General features: G+C 40.1%; 1 protein-coding gene across 1 annotated transcript in view; it reads left to right on the forward strand.

Annotated features, from left to right (window-relative positions):
• Window positions 1-25,900, forward strand: part of ZNF385D (zinc finger protein 385D) — a 346,567-nt gene that overhangs the window by 190,279 nt on the left and 130,388 nt on the right. The window contains exon 3 of the mRNA XM_061134610.1: window positions 11,470-11,580. Coding sequence (XP_060990593.1) covers window positions 11,470-11,580 — 111 coding nt within the window. The remainder of the gene's footprint in view (window positions 1-11,469; window positions 11,581-25,900) is intronic.

Here is a 25,900-nt window from a genome sequence, read left to right on the forward strand (position 1 = left end):
TCACTGGAGCAGAATATCGGAGGCCAGAAGGAATGGGAATCAATCCAAAGACACGACCCGGGTTAGTTCGTGGAGGCAGTGCTTGCCAACACAAAATGCCTCTGATGGCGTGAGTTCCACATCGCTGGCTAATAAAAATAAGCATATGGGCCACCTATAGGGGATGGGGGAAACGTGTGTGTAAATTACTGAGTGAGTATTTCAGTGCAAGGAGCAGAATAATTCAAGGAAGTATCAAGTCTAGCCCAAACACAGAACAGAAGAAATTGAGGCCTGCCAATTTCAAAAGAGTGAGAGATTTTATGTAGGGACTGTACCAACTGGTACATGAATTGGTACATAAATAATATGTATGCATGTGTATACACACACAAAACATATGCACAGACATATTTGCATTTTAAACAAAAATAAAGAGAAGTAAGGATATTCTCATGTGCTTAATTCCATTTATAATGTGTTATCTTGGGATTTTCATGCTAGAAGAGATCATATAAATTACTTATGGAGATGGAATTTGTTTAAAAAGAACCACACCATTATGCATTCTTAAAGTCATTAAAGATTGATTTACAAAAGGAAACAAGTAGAAAAGCAAGAAGAAAAGGGACATTGTAAAACATGTACCCCCAAATTTATGTCTTTTCTACTTTAACCAAACATTTAAAATCAGGATAGTTGCTCGCATAGCTCATATCAATGTTCCATTGTTTAATTTTTCTATAGCCTTTATAACTTTCATTTTGTGACATTTTCAAATTACCTCATCTAAATCATTTGTAGTACATATAGTATAGTGAAAGTCGCTCAGTCGTGTCCAACTCTTTGCAACCCCATGGACTATACACAGTCCATGGAATTCTCCAGGCCAGAATACTGGAGTGGGTAGCCTTTCCCTTCTCCCGGGGATCTTTCCAACCCAGGAATCGAACCCAGGTCTCCCGTGTTGTAGGCGGATTCCTTAGGAGTTGACCCACAGGGAAGCCCAGGAATGCTGGAGTGAGTGGCCTGTCCCTTCTCCAGCGGATCTTCCCGACCCAGGAATCAGAGTCTCCGGCGTTGCAGGCGGATTCTTTGCAGCTGAGCTGTGGGGGAGCCCTAAATCATTTGTAGGCCCCCTAGACATGCTTCTTTCAATTCTGTCAGCCTCGTCTCTATGTATATTTCAGTTTCTGAAATGTATTTCTTCTTTCTAGGTTCTTGGGGATCACAAGACTCTTTGAAGCTAAAATTGATCATAAACCATAGAAGGCAGACAAGAAATGGTCTCAGTGATCCATTGACTGTTCCAACTTTTCCTTTTAGACACTAGCCAAGAAAATAGATTTTGATTTTCCCTTTAATCAAGAAGTCGTAGAATTAGTGCCTGAGTAAAATTTCACAGTAGTTTGTAGATTTTTTAAATTGTGTTTTCCACCAAGTCCCTTTTTAAGTTGGGTTTCTTTATTTTTGGCTGCGCCGGGTCTTCGTTGCTTTGAGCAGGCTCTCTCGGCGCGGTGGCTGGGGGCAGGTCTCCAGTCGCGGTGCGCACGCGTCTCGCTGAGGCTTGTCTGCGGGGCGCAGGCTCTGGGGCGCAGGCTCAGTAGCTGGGGCGCCGGGGCTCAGTTGCTCCGTGGCAAGTGAAATCTGCCCGGAGCAGGGATGCAACCCACGTTGCCTGCATTGGCAGATGTGTTCTCACCCACCGTGCCACCAAGGATGTCCAGTTTGTGGACTTTTATGTTGCCTATTCAGTGTGTTTTGGGTTGAATCTTGTACCCCACCCCCCAAAGTTTGTTATAATCCTAACTCCCAGTACATTAGAGTGTGACCTTATTTGGAAATAGTCACTTTACAGAGATAATCAATTTCAAATGAGTTCACAAGAGTGGTCCCTAATCACATATGGCTGGTACTCTGATAATAAGGAGAAATTTGGACACAGAGACACACTCAGGAAGAATGGGATGTGAAGATGGAGAATTAGAGGGATGCGACTATAGGCTAAGGGTTGCCAAGGATTGCTGGCAAGACACCAGAAGCTAGGGAGAGCCGGGAGGAATTCTCCTTACAGACTTCAGAGGACATAAGTATGGTTTGCCAGCATCTTGATTTTGAGCTTCTAACCTCCAAGACTATGAGGTAATGAATTTCTGTTGATGTAAGCTGCTGGTCCCTTTTTACAGCAACACTAGGAAATTAATGTATGGTTAAAATATTTGAAAGGAAGGATTAAAAAGTCAATCAATATCATGCCTTGTTGTTGTAATTGTTTCCATCCATCCATACTACATCTTTCCATCCATCCATCCAACCATCCTCCCATCCACCCATCTGTCCATCCACACAGCCATCTTTCCATCCATACCTACATCTGTCCATCCATCCATCCATCCATCTAATAGCATTATGATTTTGAAAAGAATTTAACAAAAGTAGCAAGGACATAATTTCAGATTAAGAGGGGAAAACCCTTCATTCAGCCACCCATGATTTGTATACAAAAGTGTTCTGTCCTCTCTGTCTTTTCACTTCAGATTCCAACACCCGACCCGCATTTCAGTGACCTGCAGAGAAGCCAGATGTGATTATGAACTTCTGGTGCAGCTGGTAGTTTAATGAATTTCTGAAATTTATCCTCCAGCCCAATCCACAACACTAACTCTCTGGGGTGTTCTTTGTAAATGGAGTCCCAGCTCTAGAGTTGTTAGATTTTATTACTTAGACCTTATTCAGAGACAGGCCTATTGAACCTTGGATAACGTGACTTCTGGCTCAGGCAGCCCCATAGGCATGCATTGTCTTCCAAAGAGGTTTTGCCATTTAAGTCCATCAGAAACAGGATTCCGATAAAAGCACTTGAGTCAGATTCTGTCCCTGTATTGCTGATAACAGGGTGTCCGAATTGTCCAAATTAAGGACTGGAGTCTTCCCCACAGGGTGGTATTAGTGTGATCAGTCAGCAGTCTTCCCTTTTAAAGACACTTAATATTCTTTTGGTCTGACAAAAAATTTCCCATTGCAGAAAAAGCAGGCCCATCTATAGAAGGAAATCACTTTCTTTTCTTCCATTTTTTCCTCTGATTATTTTCTTCTCTCTTTATATATGTTTTCTCATTATAGAGGAGATATGTCAATAAGATTTAAATATATATTAATCTCCACTGGGTTCCAGGAAAACAAATGAGAACCATAGGGGATGAGAACATGGGTGACACGTAGCCCTTCCCCAACTCACTGAAAATACCACATACAGATGGTTTTTAAAGATGAACAGGTTTAAACTTCCATGACGAGACATGTGTCAGTAATACTGCCACAAACTCAATTAAAAATCAAGGAACTATACTCAATATCTTGTAATAATCTATAAAGTAAAACAATCTGTAAAATTATCTATGTTACATACAATAATGAACTGATCTGCAAAACAGCAATAGACCCACAGACAAAGGGAACAAACTTGCTGTTCCCCAAGGGGAGGGAGGCTGGAGGGATAAACCGACGGATTTGGGATGAGCAGAGATACCCACTCTGCTAGACCTGGACCAGATGAACAGCAGACTACTCTACGGCACAGGGAATTAGACTCAGTGTTTCATCATAACCTGTAATGAGAGAGCATCTTAGTAAGAATATACGTATGTGTATGTGTGTGTGTGACTGACTCACTTTGCTGTATGCCTGAAACTAATAGTGTCATGAATCAAATATGTCAATATTTTTTTAATTAAAAAAAAGGAAAAAATCTCAAGAGCGCAGCTACCCGTGGGAATTGCACGACAGAGCCACGATACATTGGTTGATGCAATTTGCCGGAGCACATAAATGATTCCAAGAAAAATAATATCTTACGACCCCTTCAAGCTCATCATGCTTTACTCTGAACTCTCTATTTCACATTATTAGTCTGCTTGGAGAAGATTAGGGAAAATAGCCATGGCAGAAAGCTACTGAAAGGTCTCTTCCATTTGGACATGTCCTGAGTACTTGGAGAGCATCCAAATGGCTTGGCACATTTAAGTTCAAGCACTGGTTTTCTGAGCAGAATCAGCTTCTCCTGAGCTGAGCAGAACTGTGTGTCTGTTAGCCTCTGCCTGGGAAGATCCCCGGTGGGGAAATGGTCTGACGTTGGCATGTAAAGTAGGAAGAGAACCAGTGACCCATTGCTTCAGTGCTTAAATGAACCTGTGTCTAGAAACGAGTTCATAAGTGAATGTACTGAGTCCTGCGTGGCGGCTGCCAGCTGCAGACTCTGCTCGGAGCGTCTCTACCCCTGCTGTATCACGGGGTCATTAATCCACATGCTTTCACCTCTAATAAACTCTCCTCACCCCTCATGCATAAGGTTCCCTTGTGAACCCAGGTTTTCTCACTGCTGCGGTTAACACCATTCCAAGACTGATGTTAAGTTTTGATATCAGGCTTCAATAATATTCAGTTTGTGTTTTAGCAACTCAGCAGCCATGTGGTGGGCCCGGGCCCAAGTGGGAGACACCCCGTTAATTCCCAGGTGCAAAGAGCATAGGGACACAGCCGCCTTGGCTCTCCCCCTTTTGGGTGAGACACGAGATGAGAGAGGGCTTCAGACGGGGCGGTGCAGTGGCCTGAAGCATGAGTTGGGGACCTGGCCTCTCTGAAGGAGGTCAGCTGAGAATTCTGGTAGAAGAGATGGGTTCTATCTGGAGTCCCGAGAAGTAGGTGGGCATTAGTCAGGGGAAGATGAAGCAGAAGGTGTGGGGAAAGGGTTTTCAAGGCAGAGGAAGAGGCATGTGCAGAAGACTCGAGGGTAAAAGAAAGCTGGGTGCATTGAAAAATTGATTGTGCCCTAGTGCCTACTTAATGTATCCTTAATTTCCTACTTAAATGTATCAAATTAGCAGACTTGAGCTTGACCTGATTAGTAAGCACGATGGAAAAAGCTTACCTCTAGTTGAATGAATGCATCTGTGAAGTGAGCTCACACGTGTCCTTTGCTGTTGGGCAAAAGCAGAGAAACCAGGAGACTTCACAGGCAGCCTCCCTCCAGCCCTTCTCAGAGCTGTGTCTTGGTCTTGGGTGATTGGTGTTCCTGTCAAATTCCCTGCCTACCTAAACCTCAGAGAAAGGGGGAATGCTGAAGTCCTTGATAGGAATGGGGATACCATGGGAGCAGGCACATGTTTGCAAAAAGGCAACTAATGATACTTTTAAGACGCATGCACTTTTTGGGTATGGAAATTATGTGTCTGTTTTTACAAGAGAGCAAAAGTTGCAAGTTTTCTCAAATGGAAAAATTTGTTGAAGAAACACAATTATTATAATTTTTAATAATGTGTAAGTCATATAATGGAGAAGGAAATGACAACCCACTCCAGTGTTCTTGCCTGGAGAATCTCATGGACAGAGGAGCCTGGTGGGCTAGAGTCCATGGGGTCACAGAGTCAGACACCACTAAGCAACGAACACACATGCGTATGAGTCATATAAACACACAGTTCACTAGTTCATAGTCGACGGGATAAACTGTGTGTCACTTAATACTCAGCTCGGTTCAGTCGCTCAGTCGTGTCCAACTCGCTGCGACCCCGTGGGCTGCAGCACGCCAGGCCTCCCTGTCCATCACCAGCTCCTGGAGCCTGCTCAAACTCACGTCCATCGAGTCGGTGGCGCCACTTTATGTTACAGGGTCACAGACTCCAGGACAGTGGATATCACAAAGCTTTATTGTGGTGCTGGATGGGGGGGCCAGAGTGGGAAGCTGTGCTTCTTACCACTTCTGTGATGGTAGGCCGTGGGCAATGAGAGCTCCTCGGTAGGGTGCTAGGCTAGAAGCAATGCTTACAAGCACAGATACGCCGTGGGGGCCAGCAAGTGTGACCTTAGCCTGAATGTCACAGGTCACTGTCACCTAGAAACACCAGCTGGAAGAGGCAGCCTTTGTATTTCTAGATTTCTAAACATCCTGGCATTTAAATTCTTACTCTTTGGTATGAAACCAAAAGCCACAGTACTGATAGGTACAGAGAGAGAGGAGGTCTCTTGGAGCAGGAAAGGTAAAGTTAGGGTTAAGCCCCATCCATCCTCTCTGAAAACGCAGCAGCACCCTAGAAAAGGGAATTGGGAAGGGAACCTCAGCTGACTTACCTGAGGCTGGCCCTGGTCACTCGTCTATAAATCAATTTAGCAGAAAGCCCAGAGGGGAGACGAGGGAAAAGCAAGGCCTGGGAAAGAAATCCAAAGATCCTTAAACCTGAAATGAAGGAAAACATATTCATTTGGCTTTAAATAAGGCCTTAGGCTGAGTTTGAAATTGAATTTTACTCTAGAGTTGGGGTGAGCATATCAATAGCTGGTGTATCATTCTTCACTTTTGTGTGTTGGCTTGGGGAGTGTTGGATAATGTATTTGGAAAATGTTAGCTTTCAAAATATCCCACTTTAGGTATTATATAAATATATCTTAAAATACCATGTAGCTTTTACCATTTCTTTTTAGTTTTTAACTCAGGGCTGCATGGGTTCAGTGAAATGTCCAACTGTGATTTCTGGGTATTACATTTTTAGTTTAATTACTTTACTTTTGCACAAAAGCTTACATTATATTCATATTCATATAAGTTTTATTTTACAGGATCATATTTTTTAAACTGTGTGTGTTGAACAAAGATGCTAAATTTAAAAACAAACAAAAGCTTTGGTTATATTATTTTAGAAATAGTTACTTAAAGCAGATAATTTGTTTTGTGGGACATCGCAGAGAATTTGTTAGATGTGCACTGTGAATGCCCAGGCTATGGTGCCCAGGTTTCCTACAACGTATTTGACCTTTCTTATTTCTTATTCTTATTTCTCCTTTTTTCCTATTTCTTCTTTTTTCTCCCCTGCACACATTGCATTTCTTGAGACTGATTTTGTAGACAGATTCCTAGTGATGATACACATACACACGATAAAGTATGATTATTTTGACTGATCAGACCTGTTGGTTCAGAGAGAGAAAACTGACACACGTGACTTTCTTGTTGCACAGAACATTTGATTGCCGTGCGTCTGAGTTTGCATCCACAGCCTGTGTGCCGTCCTCAGCCTGTCTGACTCTGGATCCCGCGGACTGTAGCCCGCCAGACCCCTGTCCCCGGGATCCTCAGTGCTCAATGGTGGTGTGTTTGGGCGAAATGAACCAAGTGGCTGTATGTGTCCCTGAGTGACAGAAGGCGCACGTTTAGTTATTCACCATGTGTTGCGCTCAGTCGCTGAGTCGAGTCTGACTCTCGGTGACCCCACGGACGGTAGCCCGCCAGGCTCCTGTGTCCATGGGGTTCTTCAGGAAAGAATACTGGAGTGGGTTGCCATTTCCTTCGCCACCATAGACCACGTGGTATCACTTAATTACCTGTTTAACAGCAGAAATTACTTAGATTTAGCCCTTTTAAATTCCTTGTTGTAAACGGTTTTCCATATATTTGTAGATGTATCTATTAAAGAGGTGAGTGTGACTTATGTTCATTACTGAAGGCATTAAACTTTTGTCATTTTGTTGTACTAGGTTCCTGAAATAATAATAGAGAATTACTCGTGGTGGTGTAACTATAGTTGTTGATTTCATCATTAAAGGATAATTCAGTGTTTTGTTTTTTTTTAATCTATATTGGAAAATAAGGTTGCCTTTGAAGAAGAACACATTTTAAACTTTGCATTTTAAAGTTTGATTTTATAGCTATAGTGATCAGAACAATATTCAGTTCAAAAAAAAAAGAATTAAATCTAGAGAATATGCCACATTTGCCTAAAGTGTCTGCTTCTAAAATACCTCCTACGCTGATTTGGATTGAATGCAGTCAGCGAAAGTGACCAACATTACTGAAAGACAAAAATAAAAAGCTACTCTCAAAATATGATAAACTTAAAACTATGTATTTTCAGAGAGCATCTTTAATATAAATATGTCATTAATTTTTATTTCACAGTGTCCTTATAAAGGCGCTTCAGTATTCCTGAATAGAGTATAGGTGTAATTCACCTGATCCCTAAGAGAAATGGACCCTGTTTGTGCAGATGAAACAGATGCAACAGAAATGGTGAGGCAGCTGCCTCTAAATTGGCACCTCTTTCAGCTTTTTACTTCCCCTTAGTTGTTGGGCAGAAAGGAAGCTGTCCCCAAAGCTCTCTGTTGTCACAGAAGCATTGTGATGGCAGTTGTGAGCGGTGTCAGAGGGACTCGGGGAGGCAGGAGGCGGACTCTGAAGCATCCTGCCCTCACTCAGCCCTGTGGCTGCTGGCTCTCAGGTTCTGCCCATGGTCCACTTCGGTTCTGAGGAAACAGGGGCGAGGTGGGGCTTAGGAAAGTTTTGACTTAACTGGGGTGGGAGACAGGGCGGTGTATGTAGAGAAGAATCCTGTACCATGCCCTATGACCTTTCAGATGAGTACTCTAGGTTCAAACTAAGAAAAGTAACCTGTAACTTTATGTTAATTTTTAATGTTTGGATTCAGATGCAGAACTGAATTTTGAAATGAGCTTGGGTCATATATTAATATTTGAAAAACTTATAGAATTTACTGGAAACAATTCATTCATCAGCTAACGTGTGGATGAACACATTAGAGTGAAAGTGAAAGTCAGTCACTCAGTCGTGTCCAACTCTCTGTGACCGCATGGACCAGAGCCTGCCAGGCTTCTCTGCCCATGGGATTCTCCAGGCGTGAATTCTGGAGTGAGTTGCCATTCCCTTCTCTAGAGGGATCTACCAGACCCAGGGACTGAACCTGGTCTCCTGCATGGCAGGCGAATTCTTTAAAGTCTGAGCCACCAGTGAAGCACACACTGGGTTCACCCATACAAAGTGCTGCTCAGTTCAGTTCCGTTCAGTCGCTCAGTCGTGTCCGACTCTTTGTGGCCCCATGAACCACAGCACGCCAGGCCTCCCTGTCCATCACCAACTCCCGGAGTCCACCCAAACCCACGTCCATTGAGTCAGTGATGCTATCCAACCATCTCATCCTCTGTCGTCCCTTTCTCCTCCCACCTTCAATCTTTCCCATCATCAGGATCTTTTCAAATGAGTCAGCTCTTCACATCAGGTGGCCAAAGTATTGGAGTTTCAGCTTCAACATCAGTCCTTCCAATGAACACCCAGGACTGATCTCCATTACTCAGCAGTAAAAAGGAATGTTACCAATGTATGCAACAACATGGGTGAATCTTAAAAACATCATGCTGAATGAAAGATGCCAGACACAGAAGATCATATGGTGTATGACTCTGTTTGTATGAACTTTGAGGAAAGGAAAAAATATAGTTAGAGAAGGCAGAGCAGTGATTTCACCAGGTGGGGTGGAAGGCACAAACTGACCTCAAAAGGAAACTTTATGGGTAATGGAAATGTTCTATGAGGTAATTATTAAGACTGTATCTATTTGTCAAATCTCATCAAACTGTAAATTTAACGTTAGTGAGCTTTATTGTATTTAAATTAAAATTAAAACTGGTTGAAAAGAATGTATGGTATAATTCACTAGTTGGGGAGGGGATCCTAGAATTTGTTAAATCCTGGAAGTGACCAGAAAAATTGTGGGACAGCTGAGCTTCATCCAAAATCTGGGATGAACATCAGGAAAAATGTAAAGTGGTGATGGACGCTAAAAATGAGAACCCATGAGTTCTTCTTGATCACAGCTGTTTAATATAAAAACCATCCAGCCTAGTGCTTAGCACCTAGGGGCACTTAATAAATACTGAGCACTGTCATTTCTTTGTTGATGCTATTATTGTTATTATTTAGAACAGTGCATTATGAGTGTCTAGACAGCGTTATAGAAGTTGTGAATAGAGAAAACCTTTATCCTCCCTACTGGTGGAAAGAGTCTATGAGTTAATGGGGTACTGATGACTTGAAATACACAAAAGGAGGTAGAATTTATCAGTGACTGGTTTAGGCTAATTAGTGAACTGTAATGTATCACAGAAGCACATAGAGCATCTTTCACAGACTTATTCTGAGCTGTTGTGTGTATCAAATCTTGTCTGAACTGACTCAGACCATGGTGAAGACTCTCAGAAGAACTTTGTATCGAATGAGAGTTAACAGTTCCAAAGTCTGCAAGCATTCAGCAGAATCAGTGGCTGGTGTATGACATTGAAATCATTTTGGAATGTTTTTTGGATATGTGAGAGACAGAAAGTGCCAACAAAGACTGTAGGAATATGAGGCTCCTGTTACCCTAATCATCACATACGTATACACAAAAGAGAAACTATAATAGCCAAGATTTATTGACTTTTAATGTGCCTGGCACTGTACTGCGCTAAGTGATTTCAAGAATTGTTATGACTAAACTTCGTCACAAGCTTAAGAGATACATGCAAAAGAGCACAGAGATTGTGCAAGTTTTAAGAAGACAATCAAAGTTTGATTCTAACATTTGGGAACAGTGGATGAGGACCCTGAAACGAACCTTGGTGACATTCCATTTTACCAGCGTTGGATTGCTACCATCATGCCTTGGGTGTCCCGTGTCCTGTCCTGGGAGTGGGATGCAGAGAAAGAACTGACATCTGGACCAAACTCTCTGACCTCCAAGTATGAGCCCATAGGAGAGCAGTATGTGTTTGGTGATCAGTCAGTGATTGTGGAAAGAACCCATAGTTCCACATTTTTGAGTTCTTAGAAAGCAGAATTTGTGTGCAAGTAACCCTTGATTTTTCGAAGTTTGTCTTTTATCACTTCGCTTTAACCAAAGACCTGTATTAATACCTGTTTTCACTAACCAAAGCAAATCCGAAGTGGATTTACAAAAAAAAAAAAAAAGGACAAATGGTGGAAATGGTGTCCAGCTTTGTTTTTGCAACAGCCCTTATTGAGGCGGCACAGACCCTGATCAGCAGGTTGGTGTTGCTAGCTCTTTCTCCAGGGAAGCACGCGCAGTGTCTCAGCGGCCAGGCACCAAGGCTTTGCGCTGTATCTCTGAACCTCTGTGCTTTATCTCCATTTGCATTTTGCAGCCGTTAGCAAGATGGGTGCTAAAGGTAGTGGCTTCTCCTTTCAGATAGCAGGGGAAACCCATGCTAGATTCTTTAGGCAGAAAAGATACCAAACATAGCAGAAGGTTAATTATCCATTTTCATCTATTTTGAAGTCCATTTGAGGCAATGGTACAGACTCAATGCTGTGTAAGATTTCACACAGTCACGATAACTTGAGTTTTGATAAATCTTTAATTATATAGGAGGGTTATCAAACTGGGACCATTGTGGATCCTCAATGAGAGAAGCGGTTAGCATGCAGACTCTAATGGGTACATTTATCATTTCTTTATCACACTGTGCTTCCGACTCATTGTTGTCTATTTTCTAAGAAAGTGGAAATGCCGTTTCTTAGAATAAAAATGTTCTTTCTAGTGCAAGCAGTAGATTGAAGCTATCCAGATTCGTTCTTTAATGAAACAGGCAACATTCCAATGGAACTGACAAGCTTTATTTCCATTTGTTGTATTTTTTTTGTCATTACAGATGGACCCGATTCAGAAAGCTGTAATAAATCATACTTTCGGGGTTCCTCTTCCTCATCGAAGAAAGCAGATCATTTCGTGCAACATTTGCCAGTTGAGATTTAATTCTGATGTAAGTTTACCATTTAGTATTCACTGAAAAAATGCAGTTTGCTGTTCTAACCTTGCAGAAGAGATTTCTGAAACATTTTTCTCCAGTGATTGATGTCAAAATTCAAGGATAACATTTTAACTCCTGATGTGCTTTAATTTTGGAGTTTGTTATATTATGTTTGGTCATTTTCTATAGAAAAATCACACCTAAGCAAACTGCACTTGTGCTTTAATGGTATTTTTTAGTCTCCCAGGAACGCCAAATTTAGATAACACACTTGTTTTTGGGGAACAGTCAAAATTTAGGACTAATGAGATTTTCAATAAATAACATCTCTGAAATAAGGTAGGTCCCAGGTGATATTTCAAGGCCATGGTTTTGACGTTGTGAATTCTCTTCTCCTGCTTTGATGACGCTTAATTCCAGGTCGGCTCTGGTGCCTTTAACTGTTTTTGTGTTACAGATCTCCAGTCCCCGACCTAGAAGGACTAGCATTTTAACAGGCGATTCTAAAGACCTCAAGGGAGCCCAGCCCCTAATGAGTAGAAGTTAGGAGGAAACATGGCAGGAGGGAGATAGTGCAGACCTGACCCTTTGCATGTTATTCACAGAGAGGGAGGTGCATCTTTTATACCTTTTCTAAGAGTCAAGGTTAACTCTGAATTCAACACAGAAGCTAATTTGGCTTGCAGCCCATATGGAAAATACTGCCACTCCTCAACCTGTCCTGGTGTGGAGTTGGTCCTGAGATAACAGAAAAGAAAAGGAATGCAGGTTTGGAAGGAACAAAAATTGAACATTTGTGGGTGCGCTTGGCAAATAGAGGACCCCAGCTTGTCAGTGTGACCCCTCCAGGGTTCCATGATCTGGCCCTAAATTGATGTGCTGTATGGAGATGACCAAAAAAATCTGGGTTCTAGAGAATGTTAGGCCTTCTAGCATTTAATCACCCTAGGCAAATAAGTCCCTTAGGTGATATGATGATGATGGTCGCATATGAAATAATCAGGCAGAGGAAATAGACGTGTCACAAAAAGAGTGGCTTTTTCCTTCTGTGAGAACATTTCATGTTGTATAAATTTTGCTATTGTCTTATGATCTCATCCTTAAACTGGTACAATCACCAGGGTAATTTTATAACATTCCCTCTGCTGACTTAAAAACGTGGAGAGGAGTCTGCCTGCATAGCACTCGAATGGGCTACTATTAATATTGAAAGAATACAGTAAGCATACAGCATTTTATTTGAAAGGTTGTCTTTTGTTTTTGTTTGTTTGTTTCATTGTTTGTTTTTTAATAATTAGCACCTTGATTTGAATTTTAAGAAAATTACTATAGTTTGACTTACAAGTATTTCAAGTGATTAGTATTATGTAATATTCTCTCCCAGCTGGTACACAAAAAGTTTCCCTGACATACAAACAAGAGTTCTGAACTTAGTAGTGCAGTCCTGATCATTTTTCAATACTTGGCAAGCAGTTGTACATTTCCATAATTGTTGAGTGTATCCTTTATTCTGATATTTCACTTTGGAACTGACTGGATGATGTTGAGGAAGTCTTTCAGGAGCCGCATTTCCACTCTTTACATCTAATGGGGCTCCTTCAAATATCAAGCTTTCTGCCAACAGTTTCACTGCTAATGTTTTTGTCCATGTTAAGGAAACTTCCTGTAAACTGAAGTCTTAGAGATTTCAAGCTTATTTAACCCAATCTCCCACATATTGAAAGAAAACCGTTGGCCAGATCAAGACTAAGTCTGTGGGTTGAAGACCTCCAGTAATGGGTAGCTCACCACTTCAAGACAGTTGATCCTTTTTTTTTTTTTTGTAATATCTTTTTAAGTGTTTCTACTAACCTTCCAGATGGATATCAAAATCAGATTGAAAAAAAAAAACTAGAAATGCTGCTAGATATGCTTTAGGAAACACCATATTATGATTATTAACATATGAAACATAATAAAAATAAAGATTTGCATACTTCTTTTCTAAAACGTAAAGTTATTTTATTTCCATCATAAGAGAGGATTAAAAAATGTATTTGTGTTCATTTGCTAATGAATTTTCAAGGTGATATAGGGACCAGGATGGACCTTTTAGGGAAATTGGTTCTCACTCTCACAACTTTGCTTTCAGATTCCTCTAAAAGGAGAAGTCCTGCGGTGTTTGGAGGTGTGACACATATCAGTGTCACATAACTGAGCAGTTGCAGGCTTGACTGCTGGTTAGATGCTGCTGTGTTCATCTCTTCTTGCTGCTCTAACAGAGTGCCACACCTTTAGTGTCTTAAGGTGACTCCGCTGTGGCACTGCATAGTTCTGGAGCTGAGAGTCAGAATGGGTCTCACAGGGCCGGAAGCAGGGTGTCAGCAGGGTGATGGCCCTGTGGGGGCCCTAGGGAAATTTCAGTTCCTTGTCTTTCTTTTCTAGAAGCTGCCCTCTTTCCTTGGCCTGATACCCACTCCCATCCTCAAGACTACAAGGCCGACTGAGCTCATCTCATATGGAATCACTCTCTCTTCTGCCTCACCCTTCCACATTTAAGGACCTTTGTGATCACAGTGGACCCACCTAGATAATCCAGAATAACTTTTCTATTTTAAATTTAGCAACATATCCATCATTCCAGGGATTAGGACCTAAATATCCCTGTCATGCCTTCAGTAGATACTCATGTGGATGTTTGATTCAGCTTTGGACTGAATAGCATGGCCACCTGAATGTGTCAAACATTCGCACAGGCCAGTTCTCTGATCTGTGCAAATAGGACGCATGCCTTCACTGCCCTTATTTACATTTTTCCTTGTCTTGAACCTTGAATATAAATTTACTATGCTGTGCACATTTTTTAAATTATATTTTTTTATGTAGGAAGTTCCAATATTATTGAGTTTATGAATGGCATAGCAACCTATTAACTATGATGTACAAGCAAAATATAATTATTGCAAAATTGAAATATAGGAGTGGAAACTCCTTTTGAGACCTTAAAAATGTCTCTATGGCATTATGATGTCAATAAAGGGAAACTAATGTGCTGAAAATATAAGATTTGTTTATTCATTGACTGGTCATATCTATAAATACCAATTTCATGAAATATTTAATACTGAATGCCAAGATAAATTGGATTTATGATCCATTCATTCATATATAAATGTCTCTAAATAAAGAGAAAATACATATATATGTGCATATAGATCATTTTATTCTTCAAAAGCTTTAAATCCCAATAAAACTGCCTGTTTGCTCTTTCCACGTATACCAAGCATTTATCATCCTGTTTCCATTCTTAAACCTAGAATCTGGAAAAGTGACGCTGTAATTCACTTGTATGCTTGGTTGAATCCTCTGTCACATAGGAAAGTATTTTTGCCTTACGAACCTTTTTACATTTCAAAGCTTCTTCCTCTTCCAATGAAAATAATAGCTTGTAGTTCTTTTCATCTCTGCATCATGAAAATTCAATTTCCTTCCCCTCTAAGCTTTTATTTTTTTAACCCTTCATGTTATAAAGCCTGTAGTTTGGTGTTATACCATACATGTTTCCTGTGTGGTACATTTTCCATTTTCCACCGTATGGATATTTTTCTAAGTAGCACATTATATTGTATGCATTTTAAATCAGATTACCTTCTCCTGGTGCAGGCATTCACTTTGGGGAAAAAATGAAACTCTTTTTGGCATTTATGTGGGACACACATGGAGTTATGCAAAAAGGCTTCCAATTAAAGAATGAAAAGTTATAATTTGACCAATTATTTTATCAACATCTTAAAATAAGTGTAAATTACCATTGGCCTGGACGAGTTAGTAAGTGTGCCTTTGAAAGACAACTTACAGCAAGTCCAGCGTGGCTGTGAGATTATTAAGTGAGGTAGAGAATGATTAATTACTCAATGACTGTTTACAGAATGGAAAATAAGATCTCAGGCCCCAAAACTGAGGGATCACAAACTTGTAGTATCTAAGCGTCACTCTGGTGGCTGTCCCCCAAACAGCACTTACTGGTATGTTAGAGATGGAAGAAAGCTTGCTAATTTCAAGGTGGAAACTAAGGCATGAAGTGCAGAGAAGGCTTGTCCAAGGCTGCATGGCAGAGGCTGGCCGCGCCGGGTTGGTGTGAGTGTCCAGGCCGTTTCTGCCTCACCTGCTCCAGGCAGGGCGGCACGTCCACCCAGAGAGCCAGCCTCCCCTTCAGAGATGGGGTGGCTGGTGTCCTGGGTGTCTCCCGCCCAGCCGTCCCAGAGAGAGGGTCCCAGGCCTCCTTGCCTGGTGGAATGACCTGGGCAGGCAGTCCACTGTGCTGGGCCGTCCACCCCGTGGGCTCCGCTCCCTGCAAGGTCTGCAGAGCCTTCCCAATGCCCCTTCACTGCTCTTCACTCACACAGTTAGTCATAAACACAAGGAAAATGCAAGTGTCTGTGTACACCCCCGAACTAGAATACAGCAGGAACAAATCCTGTGTGGCTCAAGACAGCCAAGTGGTAATGACTTCAGGGGACTGTTTGATGAACCAGAGGGGAGCAACCCCCTTAGAAGACATTCTTTACAGATTGCAAGCCCCTCCAGAGGGAACCCTCAGGAGCATCACCAGTATAATTGATCCATTTCCCGATGGTGTTATAAAATAGAAATCATCGTTGTTCTGCATTTTAGAACCCAGAAATGTAGTGGAACCAAACAATACATTTGAATATAGTTCCTATCTCTGTTGAAAACTTCCATAATCAAATGTGGCATCATAATGATGAAGATGCTAATGGGAGTATTTTTTCTTACCAAATGACCAAACTTAGATAATTACACTGTCTTTAACATAAGATCTTAGGACACATCTTTTAAATATTTAAATCAATAATATGGGGGGCGGATAGAGTCCTGATATTTAAAGGAAACGCTGCTTAGATGGAGAGAAAAACAAAAACTCATACTTGTTTGGAGTGGAAGAACTATTTATTCTTTTGTTTTTACTTATTTTCCAAATTTCCTTTATGAGTATGCTTCAGTTTTATAAAGGATGTTTGCCTCTACTATCCTATTATGGTTTTCAAGCTACATGTTTTATCCCAAATTGAAAATTTTATTTTGCAAGTCTCAGTTGCAATTTTCTAAATATTTCATGCCTGTTTATGGTCGTATCTTCAGTCTCCGAGATGCCCAGGAAAGTTGAGTGATATTATTGTTGTATCATTCAAATTTCAGTGTTTTATTGATATCTTAGGAGAAAGGTTAGTACAGATCTATGCCTGGGGGAAACCCATGTAACCTCAAACCTGAAGACACACAGCATCCAAAGAAGCTGAGTGAATTGGTAGAAAAAAAATTCTATCAGGAATTTGACAACCCATTGTCTAGATGTGTTTTCTCTTAATAGCCTATCTTTATTGTGTTCCACAATCATCTCATTTAAAATGATGAGCCATTTCTTATAGCCATTTTGTAAGGATATAAAATGCAACATGTAGGCAATGGGATTATAAACTCTATAGTGAATGAAATGGAATGGTCATTTTAATTTTATGGGATAAATAACTAAGTTACAGATATTTCACTCTTCAAATGTTAAAGTACTTCTTAAGGAATATAGAAGTTTGAAAATATCTTCCTTAAAAAAAAAAAAAAAGTACTTGCAGAGATCGACCCTGTTGAAAGCATCTTTGTGTATCTTTGTGTTAACATTGGAGACGCCCACTCCAGGTCAATCTTTACCTTTTACCTTTAAAACCAGCAGGTACCACTTGTCCTTGGCACAGCTGCCTTTAAAAAAAAAAAAAAAACTCTCAACCTCTTTAAGTCTGTTGCTGCTGCTGCTGTGTCCCAAAGGATCTTCAGAGGAACCCAGTTATAAATTTAATTTTCAGGCAACTTTGAAGCATCTCTTTCAGAAGTGTGTGCTCTTTCTCTCCGGGACTCACAGGCTATTTAGAGCACTGGCCTGACCGTCGGGCCCTCCCCCTGGGCACTTTGCCCCTTCAGATGCGGTTCTAGGACAGGGCAGTCCAGTGTCGGCGCCTGAGGACACCATCGGGGCCCGGTAGGCTGGAGTCGCCGGCCCAGCCCATGGGAGGAGCTCCTTCGAGCGGTTCCTTGGAGGGTGCTCGGTTCACTCGACTCTGCATCTTGCATAGAGCCCGAGACCCTGCCAGGAATTCTCAGGAAACAAACCTTGAACAGTAAGACCGAACAAGAAATACTGGGCCTGGCTGTTCTAGATTTTGGGAGACAATGTGCCAGTTAAGAATATGGGAATCTATTGAAGAGTCGGTGTGTTTCTTTGTCAGGCTTTTAAAAATAAACCTTCAATATTGGGACCTTTTAGGACTCTGAATAGACTTGAACATTCTAGAGTTTCAGCTGTGGATGGAATGAAGGGTAAGGAACTAAGAATAAAAGAAAAATTCTTATAAAAGAGTCCATATTTCTCTGGGCTTGTTTTCTTGATAAACAAGGAAAAACAAATGAATAAAATTCACTTTTGTATCGACTTGCCCTAGACATGGAAAATTTGACTTTGAAAGTCTAGAAAGAGAAAGTTGATTTTAGATATGACAAGCAGATGTGTATGTAGCCTTCAGTAATCATAGAGATTTTCATATTTCTATGTAATACTGTGAGTCCCTCAGAGAATTGTTAAGTTAGAACTTAAGAGATGTCTAAGAAATCATTCTGTCCATTTTATAGATTGTATGGATGGAAAAGCCAAAGGCCAAGATAGTGAGTTTTTCAAGGTCTCTAAGCTATTGAAACATATCATACAAGGGCTGAAAACCAGGCTCCTAAGTCCCAGCTTTGTGTTTTACCTCTCTCTCTCTCTATTTTTTTCTTTTTTCAGTTTTATTTATTTATTTTTTTATTTTATAGTATTGAATTGGTTTTGCCACACATTGACATGAATCCACCATGGGTGTACGTGTGTTCCCCATCCTGAACCCCCCTCCCACCTCCCTCCCCACCCCATCCCTCTGGGTCATCCCAGTGCACCAGCCCCGAGTACCCTGTCTCATGCATCGAACCTGGACTGGCGATTCGCTTCACATATGATAATTTACGTGTTTCAATGCCATTTTCCCATATCATCCCACCCTCGCCCTCTCCCACAGAGTCCAAAAGACTCTTCTATACATCTGTGTCTCTTTTGCTGTCTCACATACAGGGTTATCGTTACCATCTTTCTAAATTCCATATATACGCATTAGTATACTGTATCGCTGTTTTTCTTTCTGGCTTACTTCACTCTGTGTAATAGGCTCCAGTTTCATCCACCTCATTAGAACTGACTCAAATGAATTCTTTTTAATGGCTGAGTAATATTCCATTGTGTATATGTACCACAGCTTCCTTATCCATTCATCTGCTGATGGGCATCTAGGTTGCTTCCATGTCCTGGCTATTATAAACAGTGCTGCTGTGAACATTGGGGTGCACGTGTCTCTTTCAGATCTGGTTTCCTCGGTGTGTATGCCCAGAAGTGGGATTGCTGGGTCATATGGCAGTTCTATTTCCAGTTTTTTAAGGAATCTCCACACTGTTTTCCATAGCGGCTGTACTAGTTTGCATTCCCACCAACAGTGTAAGAGGGTTCCCTTTTCTCCACACCCTCTCCAGCATTTATTGCTTGTAGACTTTTGGATAGCAGCCATCCTGACTGGTGTGTAATGGTACCTCATTGTGGTTTTGATTTGCATTTCTCTAATAATGAGTGATGTTGAGCATCTTTTCATGTGTTTGTTAGCCATCTGTATGTCTTCTTTGGAGAAGTGTCTGTTTAGTTCTTTGGCCCATTTTTTGATTGGGTCATTTATTTTTCTGGAATTGAGCTTCAGGAGTTGCTTGTATATTTTTGAGATTAATCCTTTGTCTGTTTCTTCATTTGCTATTATTTTCTCCCAATCTGAGGGCTGTCTTTTCACCTTACTTATAGTTTCCTTTGTAGTGCAAAAGCTTTTAAGTTTCATTAGGTCCCATTTGTTTATTTTTGCTTTTATTTCCAATATTCTGGGAGGTGGGTCATAGAGGATCTTGCTTTGATTTATGTCGGAGAGTGTTTTGCCTATGTTCTCCTCTAGGAGTTTTATAGTTTCTGGTCTTACATTTAGATCTTTAATCCATTTTGAGTTTATTTTTGTGTATGGTGTTAGAAAGTATTTTAGTTTCATTCTTGTACAAGTGGTTGACCAGTTTTCCCAGCACCACTTGTTAAAGAGGTTGTCTTTTTTCCATTGTATATCCTTGCCTCCTTTGTCAAAGACAAGGTGTCCATAGGTTCGTGGATTTATCTCTGGGCTTTCTATTCTGTTCCATTGATCTATATTTCTGTCTTTGTGCCAGTACCATACTGTCTTGATGACTGTGGCTTTGTAGTAGAGCCTGAAGGCAGGCAGGTTGATTCCTCCAGTTCCATTCTTCTTTCTCAAGATTTCCTTGGCTATTTGAGGGTTTTTGTATTTCCATACAAATTGTAAAATTATTTGTTCTAGTTCTGTGACGAATACCGTTGGTAGCTTGATAGGGATTGCTTTGAATCTATAGATTGCTTTGGATAGTATAGTCATTTTCACAATATTGATTCTTCCAACCCATGAACATGGTAGATTTCTCCATCTATTTGTGTCCTCTTTGATTTCTTTCACCAGTGTTTTATAGTTTTCTGTATATAGGTCTTTTGTTTCTTTAGGTAGATATATTCCTAAGTATTTTATTCTTTTCATTGCAATGGTGAATGGAATTGTTTCCTCAATTTCTCTTTCTGTTTTCTCTTTGTTAGTGTATAGGAATGCAAGGGATTTCTGTGTGTTGATTTTATATCCTACAACTTTACTGTATTCATTGATTAGCTCTAGTAATTTTATGGTGGAGTCTTTATGGTTTTCTATGTAGAGGATCATGTCATCTGCAAACAGTGAGGGTTTTATTTCTTCTTTTCCAATCTGGATTCCTTTTATTTCTTTTTCTGCTCTGATTGCTGTCGCCAAAATCTCCAAAACTATGTTGAATAGTAGTGGTGAGAGTGGGTACCCTTGTCTTGTTCCTGACTTTAGGGGAAATGCTTTCAATTTTTCACCATTGAGGATAATGTTTGCTGTGGGTTTGTCATATATAGCTTTTATTATGTTGAGGTATGTTCCTTCTAGTCCTGCTTTCTGGAGGGTTTTTATCATAAATAGATGTTGAATTTGTCAAAGGCTTTCTCTGCATCTATTGAGATAATCATATGGTTTTTATTTTTCAATTTGTTAATGCGGTGTATTACATTGATTGATTTGTGGGTATTGAAGAATCCTTGTATCCCTGGGATAAAGTCCACTTGGTCATGATGTATGATCTTTTTAATGTGTTGTTGGATTCTGTTTGCTAGAATTTGTAGAATTCTGTTAAGGATTTTTGCAACTATGTTCATCAGTGATATTGGCCTGTAGTTTTCTTTTTTTTGTGGCATCTTTGTCAGGTTTTGGTATTAGGGTGATGGTGGCTTCATAGAATGAGTTTGGAAGTTTCCCTTCCTCTGCAATTTTCTGGAACAGTTTGAGTAGGATAGGTGTTAGCTCTTCTCTAAATTTTTGGTCGAATTCAGCTGTGAAGCTGTCTAGTCCTGGGCTTTTGTTTCCTGGAAGATTTCTGATTACAGTTTCAATTTCCGTGCTTGTGATGGGTCTGTTAAGATTTTCTATTTCTTTCTGGTTCAGTTTTGGAAATTTTACTTTTCTAAGAATTTGTCCATTTTTTCTAAGTCGTCCATTTATTGGCATATAGTTGCTGATAATAATCTCTTATGATTCTTTGTATTTCTGTGTTGTCTGTTGTGATCTCTCCATTTTCATTTCTAATTTTGTTGATTTGATTTTTCTCCCTTTGTTTCTTGATGAGTCTGGCTAATGGTTTGTCAATTTTATTTAACTTCTCAAAGAACTAGCTTTTGGCTTTGTTGATTTTTGCTATGGTCTCTTTTATTTCTTTTGCTTTATTCTGCCCTAATTTTTAAGATTTCTTTCCTTCTACTAACCCTGGGGTTCTTCATTTCTTCCTTTTCTAGTTGCTTTAGGTGTAAAGTTGGGTTATTTATTTGACTTTTTTCTTGTTTCTTGAGGTAAGCCTGTATTGCTGTGAACCTTCCCCTTAGCACTGCTTTTATAGTGTCCCATAGGTTTTGGGTTGTTGTGTTTTCATTTTCATTCATTTCTATGCATATTTTGATTTCATTTTTTTATTTCTTCTGTGATTTGTTGTTTATTCAGCGGTGTATTGTTCAGCCTCCATATGTTGGAATTTTTAATAGTTTTTCTCCTGTAATTGACATCTAATCTTACTGCATTATGGTCAGAAAAGATGCTTGGAATGATTTCAATTTTTTTTGAATTTACCAAGGCTAGATTTATGGCCCAGGATGTGATCTATCCTGGAGAAGGTTCCATGTGCACTTGATAAAAAGGTGAAACTCATTGTTTTGGGGTGAAATGTCTTATAGATATCAATTAGGTTTAACAGGTCTATTGTATCAAAGTTTGTGTTCCTTGTTTTACTTCTCTTATCAAGGGACCTTCCCTAAAGAAAATTTATTTCAAGACTTGTATTGGTGTCGGCTGAGTTTTCAGCCAAGACAATCGGTCACTTCAGCTCCACAAATAACGAACTAGTTAGTCAAGGTTAATGCCAGTGGTAAGATTGCCACTAGTACAGATTGCTAGAACCTAGGAACGTATTTCAAAATTGAGAATTGCCTCAAGGGCAAGCAACATTATTGTAGTAAGTTTTGACAGGTGGGGGAAATAGAGAATCTCTGCAAGTCTGTTTCATCAAATGCCACCTGTTGGATGCAAAGTATGAGAAGAGAGTTAGGCATGTGTAAACCATTCAAGGACAGGGTGTGATGGGGAGGGTTGAACGTGGTGAGCAAGAGGTATGATCCTGATTAAATATACTAAAATTCTTTCTTTGCCCCCAAAGATGAGGCAGGCAGCCTATTAATGTTGGGAGAGCTCTACCAATCTTAGGTATCACTCAATAAATGTTGAATAAATAAATGTCCAAAGTACTCAAGACCAGAAACATTTTTCTTTATTGCCATTTCAAGAAAATGAACATTGAAACAGGATTTTCTAAGACAGTGTCTATTGCAGCTTCACTAAGAACATTTAGAATAATTGCTGCATTTTGATAAAAAATGGAATTTTAGGTTGCCTCTTCCCCACCGCCTGCCTACAAAGCAGGATTCGTATCCTAAGTAACTGGTTCCCTGAAACCTGAGAAATGGAAATTCACATGACTTGAAAAAGAAATGAATAAGTGGAATTAGATTTGAGAACCGCCTCGAAGCTGGTTCTTGTGATGAGGAAAGCTTGCCTTGTAACAACCTCTGAATTTTCAGTTATTTGCAAAGAAATCAGTGTAGTCCAAATCCCCCAATTTTAACTTTATGATTATACCCTGAAGGTTTCAGAGAACACCAGCCACCTCCTCACTTTCTGACTCATGAAGTCTTTATTAGCCATGGAATAAGATCCTTGATGTAGCCCCGTGGCTCAGAAATCATTAATGTACATGTCTTCTATAAATGTCCTCAGTTGTTTTGTATCTCTTTCTATCACCATATGCATTTCTTATAATATCACTAGGCACTAATGAGCTTGTAGAAACCAAAAGTAGCAACTGCATTAATGGTTGCCAATAATAAAAAGCCTCAAAATTTGAAAAATCAAGTTTGTTCAACCATTTGCGTTTATTGTAGTCACTGTTTATCAGGCTACTTGCAATTTTTTATTATATTTCACTGTAACTTATTTCAGCATTTCATATATTATCAGTCTCACCATAGCCCTGGAAACTTAGGACCACATAGCGCAGAGGTGTGGGGGAGAGAGGTAGTTCATAAGACTGTTCTTAAGCCATTTTGGGTTTTATGGACTTTTCCTTTCCTTATAGCTGTGTTTGTTATTGTCTCTTTTCCTGAGTCCTGTTCTCTGTATTAATTAACTATAGTGTGTGTGTGCTAAGTTGCTTTGGTCGTGTCTGACTCTTTGTGACCCCATGGACTGTAGCCCACCAGGCTCCTCTGTCCATGGGATTTTCCAGGCAAGAATACTGGAGTGGCTTGCCATTTCCTCCTCCAGGGGATCTTTCTGACTAAGGATTGAACCAGTGTCTCTTATCTCTCCTGCACTGGCAAGTGGGTTCTTTACCACTAGCACCACTAGCCCTAATTAACTACAGTAATTGTGATGAAATATACTTAACTTTCTTGAGTGTCCCCATGACCAAAGATCTCTCTGGAGATGAGATGAACCTACCTTCCTCCCACTGCATATTTTAGGATGACTAGTTGAGGAATGGCTGTTTGGTTGTATCATGAATTGATGGAGAATGACACTGTACCAGGCTTGCTATAAATCACGCACTAAATTTAGGTTGCATTGATAGAATATGACGGTAGAACCAGAACCTGAAAAGAGGGGTGCCTATCTCCACAACCTGTGGATCTCTGCATAATCCAGCCACTGTTTCACAAACCTGTACATGGACCCTATGTTCTGGCCTGGATTCACCTTTCTGAAGCCTGCCAAACCTCATTTTCAATGCAAAATACTGCCTCCAGGATCTGTTGTCTCCATCCAAATCTCAGTTTTGATACAGATTGAATCTGATAGTAGTAAACGTTGCAGTTCTTTGGGAGCCCATTCCTTGTGTGGAGGAGCATTGAGGACACGTGGAGGCGTGCTCTGCCGTCAAAGTTTAATATTCTGTGTCCGTGTGCAATTCTCAGTGATAATTTGAGACATGGAGAGAGAACTTTTAAGAATCACACACATAGCCTTGAGAGTACGTGGCTTCCATTTTATTGGGTCTACATGTATTTTTAAATCCTGTACCTAGTAGTCTCTGAAGATTGATGTATGGCAGATTTATTCTTATCAGGTTTATTGGGACATGAGGCCCCTCTGCACAACTTTAAGCCTTCTCTTAGATTCCATATAATAAGGTTTCAGGAGGTAGTCTCTGAACAGGTTTTATCCATTTCCCAAGCAGAGGCTTATTTTCTCTGCATCAGCGAACTTGTCATGATAATCAACTTTTTTGTCCCAACCATCAATCACTCTTGATTACAGCTGGGTAGATGTTCTGTTCTGTTGATCAGCTCATCAGTGAACATCATATTACACCTGGAAGGCCAGCGCAGATCGCCCCGGGAAGGGAAAAGCACTTTCCGTCAAGGCTTTTGTCCATGGCTTTATCATTTACATTTGGTCTCATTGAGTTGTCACGGCTATCGTTGCCTCAGTCTGCTCCCTCATACAAAAGATGCTCCCAAAATAGCACTCAAAATCTGGTTTGTCATTTCTACTGTATTGTTCTTATCATTGTGCTTTTTCCTTCTTCATTCCAAACAGTAGCTTATAATCTATTTCTCCTTATTTTTGTGTTAACTTTTTCCCGTTCTTAATGCAGTTATGGTAGAAATTAAAATCATATGAATGATAATTCAATGAATATTCAATGCTGCTGTAAGACAGTTTAGCATACGTTTTACTAGAATGTTTGCAAGTCTAATTTTGTGGATTTGAAAATGGTTTCCCAAGTTAGATTTTTTTTTTTCTTTTATGTTTTGGCTTGGGCTCGGGAATATTTATCTTAAATTTTGAATTAATTTTAAGTAACACTAGCTCTGTTCGTGGTTTAAAAAGACATTGAGAAGTAAATGTTTTTAAATCAATTGCTCAGAGTCAGCATTACTCTTAGCTAAGACGATACTGATATTCCTGTTAAAGCACTTTTGATTTACGTTGTGTTAGTCTCTGCTGTGCAGCAGAGTGGCTCAGTTACCTGTGTGCGTACCCTTTTCTATGTTTCTCTCCGTGACGCTGAATCACAGGATACGGAGTGTAGCCCCCTGTGCTGTATCCATCCTGCATGTTCGCATCGGCTAGTCTAAACCTCCCAGTCCTTCTCTCCTCCACCCCTCCTTTGCAGCCTCAAGTCTCTTCTCTATGGTAATATGTGTTCTGTGTGGGAAAAGGAATTCTTATTTCTCTAAGTCAACTCTTATTTCTTAAAACAGCGGCATTTTCAGAGTAGTACTGGAGCAATGATAGACGTTTTCATGGAAAAATATTTATTGATTTCATAAAGTATTTAAAATAAACATCCATATAAAGAAACATTTGATATGTCAGTTGTGTACCCCACAAAGACATTTTTTCTTCCTTGTATTTCATTGGATTTGTATTACTTTATAAAATTTAGATCAGTAAGTTAGAGAAGGATGAAAGTTATTTTAACTTTTAGAGTACAGCATTATAAAAAAAACCTGCATAGAATATGGAAGTACAGAATAATATGGATTTAA

This window comes from Dama dama, chromosome 32, assembly GCF_033118175.1.
Source record: "Dama dama isolate Ldn47 chromosome 32, ASM3311817v1, whole genome shotgun sequence".
Classification (NCBI taxonomy): Eukaryota; Metazoa; Chordata; class Mammalia; order Artiodactyla; family Cervidae; genus Dama; species Dama dama.